Source organism: Anopheles merus, chromosome 2R, assembly GCF_017562075.2.
Source record: "Anopheles merus strain MAF chromosome 2R, AmerM5.1, whole genome shotgun sequence".
Lineage (NCBI taxonomy): Eukaryota > Metazoa > Arthropoda > Insecta > Diptera > Culicidae > Anopheles > Anopheles merus.
The window spans coordinates 5,997,647-6,008,000 of record NC_054082.1 but is presented as its reverse complement, the minus strand read 5'-3'; the positions used below and the strand labels follow the sequence as shown (position 1 = coordinate 6,008,000).

Sequence of the window (10,354 nt, the reverse complement as noted above, 5' to 3'; positions counted from 1 at the left end):
TCATTCTTCTATCTTTTAGATTAAAAGCTTCGACGAAGACGCAAGCCGTGTGTTGATTGAACTGGCCATCGGAAAGGACCGGGAATGGTTAAACGAGCATGCGGTACAGCTAGTAACAATGCAAGAATATAATAAAAACTCAAAAGTTATAAGTAGGTAATTAGTTTATTTGTGATATGCCCGGATATTCACTTATTTATCTTTCTTACCGCTACCTACAGACAGTGTCAAATACGAGCAGTATAAGGATCGCGAGAAAAGCGGCACCTCTACAAGCAAACCGGAACCAGCGCCGCTTAAGCTTAGTAGGCCGCCCGAAAGTAGTAGAAGCGGTGGTCGCCACAATGGTGACCACACGGAAAGTAGCAGCAACAGTGACGATGAGCGGAGAAAACATAGGCAAATAAATCATAGGGACCATCATACTCACCGGACCTCATCGGGGACGAAGAAAAAATCCCACAAATACAAGCAACGCCACAGGGACCACCGGGACGATTATCGCGATGATCGGCGAGATTCGTCGCGGGGCAGCCGCCATCGGAGACCAAGTTCATCCGGCTCGGACACTTCCGATGGTAAGGTGCACAAGAAGAAAACAAAGAAGAAAAAGCGACCACGTAGTCGTTCGCGCAGTCGATCGTAACCAGGATGTTTGTGTTGGAAATGGACACTGCAGAAAAACATCCGTAACTTGACGTTAATATGGACCGATTTTTTTGAATATGAGATCCCTTGAAACCATCGTGTTTGAGGTTCTTCTCTGCATGTAGGGTATTTCATTTTTTATTCTTTTTTATTTAGGTGTGATGATCTTCTAGAAAACAAAATACACAACATTCTAATAGATAGTAATGCAATTAAATTTACTTGTGAACATTCGAATGATGCGTGATAAAAGAGAGGATCCTATTCCGACTTTGTAGAAATAGCTCCGTCTCTCCAAGACCACCAGCAAATCCTGGACAATCAATCATAAACATTAAATCTGCTCAATCAGGAGCGTACTACACGAAGAAGACATTTGCCACTGTTTAACTCCAGAAATCAACCGAATTTTGGGTAATATTTTCCATTTCTTCCCTTTATAGATTGTTAAGATGTGTCTCAGCTTCCAAATTCTGGATGATCTGGATGCAACCCCTTTTTGTCATCCCGCAGGCACGCAAAATGGGTCAGGATCATGAACACGTTGTTAGAGTACAAGACTTTATTCAATATTTGGCACATCACTCTAGTTCAAGTTGCACAGCGAGCTATTCTTAAATACTTTCACTTACAGTTAGGGTTCTCCGAACCATTCCTTCCTCACCATCTTGCTGAGAACTTCTTACAATGCAGATTCATGTGACGTTTTGCCATTTTTACCGTATGCGTTCGGTGTGAGGACGACAACGCGCGCATTTCCCTGCACCGACGGGACATCCGGTCCGTGTATGTAACGGCGTACAAAGCCGGCCATCAGGTCGGGCGAAACCGTCTTTGGATCCTGGCGCCCAAAGATCAGCACGGAGCAGAGCAACGAAACCAGGATGGTAACGGCCGCCCCGAGGAATGTATACCACATGTAGGACACGCGGAACAGTGGGAAAATATCACTGAAAAGATATCACAAGCACAAGGATGAGTGTTCAAGTCGAGCTGTGGACCGTTCTCGCGGGCCGTTTACTTACTCCGTCGTGTACACGCTCGTACTGGTGGCGTTTGCCAATGAACGGTCAAACTCGTACGTGCAGCCATCAACGGACATTGGTTTGTGCGGGAACACTATCGTGCCGGTTGCCACCCAGTACTGGGCCTTCAGGCTCAGCCACGACATGAATATTACCCCGAAAATGCCACCGGTAAGTGCACTCTGAAACGGGTTTTCCCAATTAACTATTGCAAACATTCATGTTCCAGCTCCCCAACCTACCCTAGATTCGACCCACGGGATCAGTATGCCGATGGTAAACGTTCCCAGCAGAGGGCCGTTCGTGATCGCTTCCAGGCTCATCGTCAGCTGCAGTACCGTGCCCATCTTTTCCACGACAAACACGAGCGCTGCACAGAGCGCCCCGACGCCAACGACGACCGACCGCATGATCCAGTTGACCGTTCGCTGCGACAGTGGTTTGTGGACGAACGGTTTGACAAAGTCCTCCAGGATGACGGCCGACATCGAGTTGAGACAGGTGGAGAGCGAGCTAAGCGCCGCACTGAATACACCGGCCACGAACAGTCCCGGCAGCCCGGGCAGATCCCGCAGAATGTCCATCACAAACAGCGGCAACAGTTGATCCTTGGCCCGGGCGAGCTGTACAGGGGAAAATACAATAGAATAGGCTGTAAAAGGGAGCAGGGAGCGAAAGAGCGACGAGAACACATACCTTCGTCGTAAGAGGATCACAGTTTTGGTAGGTGGCGTAAATCAACAGACCACAGTAGCTGCACAGTGACATGAGCAGACACACGCCAAACACAAAAATCCACAAAGCTCGCCGGCCGGCAGCGACCGACGGAAGCGACAGATACCGCTGTATCATATTCTGGCTGACGGCGTTCGTTTGCAGCCAGTACACGAACCCGCCGATCAGCTGCGACCAGAAGGTGTGCCGGGTGGTTGGATTGATGTCAAAACTGTCGAGTAGAACGAAACAAATAGACCATTTTTTCCTTTTGTTGCAGTACCATGCAAAACACACTCACTTGGGCCGTTCCAGCCGTCCCGTATTCCACGCACTGCGGAACACGACATCCGATCCGCCCAGATCGATCGTACCCTTGACGGCGACCAGTACCAGCGCACCGAACATGGAAAACGTTTGCACTACATCGGTCCACACTACCGCTTTCAGGCCACCCTGTGGATGGGAATGGCAAAAGCAATTACTCTGGGAACCTTAGCGAGGACAGAACGTAGAATTTGAAAGCGCCCCAAAAACCTACCACACAGGTGTAGAACACGCAGACAATACAAACGATCGGCGTTATCACGTGTATGTTGACTCCGGTTACTGGACACGAAACACAGGACGGGACGGCACAACAACGCACAACGGAAACATAGAACGTATGTTTGATAGGAAAGATACAACAGAAGGGAAGATTGAAACCACAGAATGGTTGGACGGAGTGAAGCTAATGGATAAATTACCTTGATTAAACGCCAACGCCGGCACGTAAATGACGATGGGAAGGTACCCGATCTTCAAAGAAAAGCAGTCAAATTAATGATAAGGTAAGGGAGGTGAAATGGATAATCGTCCTTTCTACTTACATTCATAATCGTAAACATGATCGAACCGAACATGCGTAACCGCCGGTCAAAACGTGTCTCCAGATACTGGAAAGAGTGTGAGTTGATTAATTTTATGTTCTCATCATTCCTGCTTTACAACTTCCGGCTAGGCCGTGCCGGATCTTACTTTACGACTGCATGCAAAATATGGCCGCGTTAAGCCGTGTAATGGGGGAATTTCTTGGGCCAAAGCTTCCCATTGCACATCGTAAAAACCGTCATCCATCATACATTCGGACCATGCGGACGGTTCAAATTAGCCCCCAACCCTCACGTCCTCCCCTAAACCAGTCAAAATGGACCGGTAAATCTTCTACTAACGAAGCATGAAGCATCAGATTATCTTCACCACCACCACCACCACCACTACCACCCTGATTCCCTCTCGTCCCTGTCCACACACCACAAGTGGCTTAAAAACAATCAATCTAATTGAGTGCCAACTGCTCGTCGTGTGACGGGTGTTCTTCTCCCTCTCTGTCTCCGTGTCGTCATTGCGATTAAACCAGCGGACCGTAACGGATTTGTTATCCCTTTTCCCCCGACGCACATGAAAACTGCCAAACAATCGGACTCACAAATGCACGCGACCCGAAACATCGATCGATCGGTTAGTTGGCTTCGAATTGAAGATCGCCACCGAAACAGGGCGCCGTGACTGTGCGCAAATTCTAAAACACGGCCACACTTTCACTATTTCCGGCTTGGCACACGAGCATGTGTTCGTACTCAGGGCAATCGTAAGGGTGGTAGTATGCACAAACGGTCCTTTACTATTTCACTCTTTCCCCCCCACAACAGTGTTGTTGTTGCAGTTGGTGCAGTTCGAACAATTTTAGGGCACCGATAGAAGGGTGTGCATGCATCATAATCTAATGCAATTCACGATCATTTTAACCTATAACCACGTTGGAGCGTTCTGGATGGGTCCGGATAATTCTGGGCGTTCCGTTAGGGTCGCTACACTCATTCGTTCCTCCCCACCGGCACCGGGGGGGTGAGTGGGTTGCATTTGGCGCGCAATCCGTAATACACGAAAACGGGTATAAATTTAAATTTGATTCAATTAGGTAATCGCCGGGCGGAAATTTGGGGGAGGGGTGGGACAGGCACACATGACACACCACCGGGTAGACTGGCTTATTCATCGAACCCTTCGTCACTGTGCAGAGCGTGAAAGGACGCTTTATTTAAAACGCTTTACCACCTACCTCGTACGTGGATGTGATGTTGAGCTTGTGAAACACCGGCAGATAGATGAAGCCCATCACGAAGCCCATCAGCGTTACGCCGAGCGCCACATACACGTACTGAATGCCGAACGAGTACACCTCCGTCGGTAGCCCGAGCAGGGTAATGCCGGAAATGAAACTGGAATACACACGACATGCGCACGTGAGCGTTCGATCACAACCATGTTCCCCTCGTTGTCGTCACTCACCTAGCGATGAGGGAAAGGGCGATCGGGAAGACCATCATTGTCCGGCCACCCATCAGATACTCGGACTCGGTGTTGGGTTTCCGTTGCACAAAACCGAAGTAGACGCCTATCAGGATGCAGAGCATCAGCATCGACACGAACACCAGGTAGTCCGGCCAGGCGAACCGCCTCATGTGCTCCACAATGTCCTCCAGATCCGTTGCCATGATCGTCGCCTTTGATCGCCGTGGTTCGTGTATCGGGAAGGAAGAGCACTAGCGCGAACAATCACCCCAAACGACACGCCAGGACGATGGGCGTTTTAATCATGTACACAGACACACGAAAACACAAACCACCAATACTGGTCGATGAAGGGGAGGAAAGGAAAGCACTACCGTATCGGTTTCGGAAGCTGCTACAACACCGGCGGACATCAGATGCGCGTCAGAAACGTGTTCGCGATAAAGGGACAATCCTTTATCTATCCGCCGTGGCGCAGCGAATGTTCGATCCTCGTCCGCGAACAGCTGGCAACTGCCGAGCGGATCCCGTTTGAACATCGCGGAACCACCACCAATCGACGGTGATGCGGTAAACGGCTTACCCAACTCACAACTACGAATTCACCTCCACCGACCAAACAAGGGGGGGCGAGAGAAACTACTAAAGTGGTGTGTACGATCGTTGCCCCCTTCGAAGGCACACGGCCACGGGCAATATAATCTGGCAGCCGCCGTGGGTTGTGGGCAGGGGGGGGGGGGGGATAAGGAACACGTCTGTCCTGGCGAGCGGTAGCGACAGCGGTTGAAGATTGTCCCAATAAACTGACTTTGCCCTGATTTGCACAGCGCTGGCACGTGTTGCCATGGATACCGGGTGCTTCAAAATGGTTTTTGATGAAAGTAGTAAGTGGCTTCAATCTAGCCATACAATTGTAGACTAAGGATACACACTGTACAATTGTTTTAGAGAAAGTTTTTATGTACTTTCTAACGTGTGTGCTTTTATGGGGTCCCGTGGTACAGTCGTCAACTTGGACGACTAAATACATATGCCCGTCATTGGTTCAAGCCTAGAATAGGCCATCCTCTATTGTAGCAAGGATTTTGACTATCAACCTATCCGGCTGGTTTGGTAATGAATTAAGTCTTGAAAAAGCAAGCAGCCTGTATTGGGCCTTGACATGTCCACGTAGGACGACGTTGCGCCCAATAGTAGAAGAAAAAGAACGGTGTATGCTTTATGTGGGCCTTGACATGTCCACTTAGGACGACGTTGCGCCTAATAGAAGAAGAAGAACGGTGTGGTGTATGCTTTATGGTTCTATGCACCCTACACAATTAACCCAGCACAAAACTGCATCCCCCTCACCCGGAGAAAGGGGTGTCTGATTGTTTTGTCTCGGACTTCCACCTCGGACCCGTCCGCCGATGTGTGACGAGAGCGCAGTTAAGTACATAAACGGATTTAGTTTAACTTGAATGAATTACGTCCAATTGTGTGTGACGTCCCGCCACATCGAGCCAGCAAAAGTGTGTCCCTTTGCCCCATACCCCCCAAAAGCCCTGGCACAACACAACCCGGTCGTTCTTTCGCTGCTATGCATGTGGTGGTTTGATCTACCGCGGGATGCTGCTGCTAGTTGTAACGGTTTTTGTGTACCCCACATCGCTCCTGTAAACGGTTGCCAGCCTTACAATGTTGTTTGAACCTGAGCGATGCCAGAACAGGCGGTGCATTCGCCTTCCCCCATTACTTGAAGGTCAAGGTTTGTCCCGGCCCGCTTGTACCAGCCCGGAACCGCGGCGCGCAGGTGGAAATATCGATAGTTAATGGTCCAATTTGACGAGGAATGCACCCAATCTGCTGTAACGTGTTTCGTGAATGAAGCTAAAATTATACCGCGCGTTCTGCAACGTAGTTCGTATGTGCGGGTAGTGTTTTTCCTGTCCGTTACCACCACCATTACCATTTATCTCTAGCCCCGACAGCGACAATTCTCATTCAAATTTCGTCTCCTTCTCACGTTGCAAGTGCAGTGCAACGCGCCAAAGGTTTGGCCACGTGCCCACAATCTGTTGGCGTGTAATTTCGGTGTGAGGAAATTCACTTTCGGTCTCAAACCAGTCAGAACCATCGCGGCACACCAGGTGTGAGGAAGTGAAAAAAAAAAAACAGTACGAAACACCCGTTGGTTTTGGGTTTTGCGGTTTACAACCAACGCGCTAGAATATAATTCATACTTGTTGTGTGGTTTTGTCTCGTTATTTGTTTGTTACATTTGTGTGAATCGTGGTCGCCTGTTGTTAGCGTTGCTTCGGTTTCAAAAATATATATATTGCCTCTTTCGTATTTCGGTGTCGTCTACCAAGCCCGCTGCTGATCGTGGTGGCCTAGCCGGGCGGCGCTGGTGCTACTTCCTTGCGGTTCGCCATCCCGCTGCACTTTCGGCACGTTCGACGAGGAAGAGCTGTCGGTGGCTAAACTGTCCACCGCGTTTAGGCTACGTTCGTCCGCGTCCTCCTCCTCTTGTACACCCGCCGCCACATCCTCCTCTTCCTCCTCCTCGTCCTCATCCGGGAATACACCGTTGGAGTTCAGCAGCGTGGATGACGGTTGCGAAAGAGTCGAGTTAGAATCGTCACTATCGTAGGTCAGTTGAAGCGAAGCAAAATCACGCTCAGTTGCCGGCTCGCTGTCTAGCAGTGAACCGACGCCGCCGCCCTCCTGATCGGCACCGTACGCCAGAAGCGTCGTTTGGTTGTGGGCAGTTTTAAACTCGGTCGATCCGCCCGACATAGTGTCATCGCTTCCCGGCATCCATCGACCATCCGCCGGTTGTACTGGTTGTTGTAGAATGGATTTGTACTGCGTCGTTGTGTAGGGCGAACCGCCCGTCATAGTAGTTCCCGTGTCACCGCCGTTGGTGGCTTGCGACTGTACGTTGGAGTAGAATCGCGTCGATGTTGCAGGATTATCGGTATTGGCCAGGCCGCTGTACGTGCGGCTGCCATTGGTGTATGAGTTGTTCGAGTTGCTCGTGTACGATCGGCTCGAGTACGTGGCCGAGGTGGAGGGCGATGAATTGAGGCTGATGCCCGCAATCGTCAAATCTTCCACATTTACTCTCCCCTCTACGGCCCGTATTTCCAGTCTGGAGATAAAGCAAATTGTTCATTCAAAGGTTCCCTCCCAGTGCAGTTGATGATGGTTTGTCGCTTACCGTTTGTAGTTGTGATCGACCGACCACAGCTGCGGCAGGTGCTTGGGACGCATGGTTTGGAGGAAATTTTCGCGCCATCTACGCTCCAGCTGCATCAAGCCGCCCGGCGTCTTCTTGTAGTGCTCCACCACACGCTCCCCGTGCGCACAGTACAGCTCATTGCGCACCGACACGTCGATGTTGCTGTACTCCTCGAGCAGTGCCGGCGTAAGCTCCGTGATTTGTGGCTCATTCGGAGCCTCGGACGACGCGTCTCCCTCACTTCCCAGACTGTTCAGCAGCGTAAGCAGTCTCTGCTCAAGCTCCTGCTTGCGCTCCGGTGGAATCTTGGCGGCAAAGTTCAGCAGGGCACGGGCCGCCTTCCGAATTTCGGCCATCGACTCGAGCCGTATCTCCTTCGTACCGTTCTTCTGGCCGGGCAGGGGTGCATTGCAAAGTTCGGCCAGCTCCTGGCGCAGACGTTCGTCGTACATGCTGCTCCGCTGATGACAGTCGGCACACAGCAGCAGCACATCGTGTGAGACGTGCTCCTTCATTACCACTGAAAGGAAGACGAGTAAAATGTAAACTTAAGGTTCACTCCCAGCACAAATAAGCAACATCCGCGCACACATACCAGGGAAATGTTTGCGATAGTCACGCGGGACTATATTCTTACGATTGAAGCTTGAATTCGCCCCGCACACCACGCATATGTTTTCCTTCGCCTGTAGATAATATTTGCCGGCCTCGTCCACGGCCCGACCGGCCGGCTCAAAGCGCAACCGGACGGTGTACGGATTCTCACACACAAGATCGCCGAGCTCTCGCTGGACGTACCATTCCGCCTTGCGGCGGTCGCACGTGCACAGCAACTCGCCGTCCGGAGCCTGCATCAAACAGTTGTGGTACAGTGGCTTCGTGCGCGTCGAATGGTAACGTTTGTTCCCTTTTTGATTACTAAAAAAACGACAAATGGAAGGAGTAGAATAAAGGTGCAAGGTGTTCGGTTGTCACTGAAAGTGACGATCTTGCGCTTTTACTTACTTTTGTGGTGCGAGGAGCTTCTTGGATTTAGAGCTTCCGCCCGATTTCGCTTTGCGATTGTTGTGCGGCTGATCCATGAAGCAGTCCATCTCCTCCAGAACTTGCTCCAGTACAACCTTGCGGCTTGTCCATGGATAGCTAGAGGATAAAGCAATTCGGCTTGTAAAGGATCATCGTCCGACAAGATAAAAGAATGCACTTACTGAGGGACTAGTTTGTAGGAGAGCTTTTTAAACATCTCCACTGCCACATGGGCATCACTGGCGGCGTACTTAATCTGTCGATCGGACAGCTCCGGCGACTCCCAATCGGAGCAGCGGACTTTCCAATGCTTGTCCAGCGTAAGCCCGAGCACCTCGTTGGCCAGTCGCGCTATTCCGAGCGGTTCCAGTCCTGCCCGTTCGGCCATGTAGCGCAAATCGAGCGTGCTCTCCACCTTCAGCCGGTAATCTTCCCGCAGGACGCGAGCGTCCTCGTACGGAGAAACGCCAACCTTGATAATATTGTCGTCATTCAGCAGGTCGTACAGCTCCTGCGGTATCCTGTTGATCATGCACAGCCGTATCAGCGCGCAGAGGCCACGATGTGAGGCAAGCTGCAGAAGCGCCACCGGGCGCCGCTTGCCCTGATTGCTCACCCACTCACAGTCGAACCCCAGCACATTGTACTCCTGACAGTGTCTGTGGGAAATGGTGGCCGGTTAGCGATGAGCTTGCCATGGCACGGCAACCAGCCGGCCGATCGATACGTACCTTTGCAGCTTCTCCACTATCATGCGACAGTCGTCGGCCGTGTTGATGATGTGTACCTGCTGGCCACGGAGCGGATCCCGCTGGTTCAGTGCCTTCAGCCGGCTCATGATGCCCCGACGGTAGCGCGAAAGTACGAACAGTACACCGACACCAACGGCTGCTATGACGGCAGTAGAGACCACGGTTTTCTCACGCTGAGTCAACATTTATAACACCCCCAGGTCGGTCAGCGGACCGCCAACGTTCCCAACATGAAGGCAGGATTTTCTTCTCCTTCGCTAATTTGTAGTCGATTATTCAGCACTTGGTGTCGCAGTGTTCGCAGGCGCTGCGAATGGTCGCCTGCTCTCTTTTAACATCAAAAACAAACCAAGGAAGGCCCGGAGGTCGGGAAAAATAAATCAATCACTCCAAGAAAAGTGCAGCAAGACGGGGCCGCTTTCTTGTCTGGCACGATTTTCTTCCACAGTCACCAGTGCGTAGAGAAAGCAAATCTTGTGCGCAGCTCATGGGAGTTCGTGCGTATGTGGGTATGTGTGTATTGTTGTGATGTGCAGGAACGTCAAATGTGCTCTATCGCTGGAGATCCATCAGGGCACCAGGGAAACAGAACAACTTCTAAAAAAACACTTTTACTACACAATAAGGTG

General features: G+C 50.9%; 2 protein-coding genes across 2 annotated transcripts; both read right to left on the bottom strand.

Annotated features, from left to right (window-relative positions):
• Positions 1–1,195: 1,195 nt before the first annotated feature.
• On the bottom strand, positions 1,196–5,226 carry LOC121589594 (sodium-coupled monocarboxylate transporter 1). The gene is made up of 10 exons (XM_041908654.1): positions 4,722–5,226; positions 4,492–4,651; positions 3,260–3,325; positions 3,137–3,188; positions 2,929–2,996; positions 2,689–2,843; positions 2,370–2,619; positions 1,916–2,296; positions 1,674–1,855; positions 1,196–1,598 (listed from the first exon to the last, which is right to left on the bottom strand). Exons 1-10 carry the CDS (start codon positions 4,925–4,927, stop codon positions 1,331–1,333), a joined length of 1,788 nt encoding a protein of 595 aa, XP_041764588.1. The 5' UTR covers positions 4,928–5,226; the 3' UTR covers positions 1,196–1,330.
• A 1,667-nt stretch (positions 5,227–6,893) lies between these two features.
• Positions 6,894–10,244, bottom strand: LOC121589593 (exonuclease 3'-5' domain-containing protein 2). The gene is made up of 6 exons (XM_041908653.1): positions 9,705–10,244; positions 9,156–9,632; positions 8,953–9,090; positions 8,543–8,865; positions 7,927–8,467; positions 6,894–7,857 (listed from the first exon to the last, which is right to left on the bottom strand). The coding sequence occupies exons 1-6, from the start codon at positions 9,908–9,910 to the stop codon at positions 7,068–7,070; spliced, it is 2,475 nt and encodes an 824-aa protein (XP_041764587.1). The 5' UTR covers positions 9,911–10,244; the 3' UTR covers positions 6,894–7,067.
• Between the last annotated feature and the right edge of the window lie 110 nt (positions 10,245–10,354).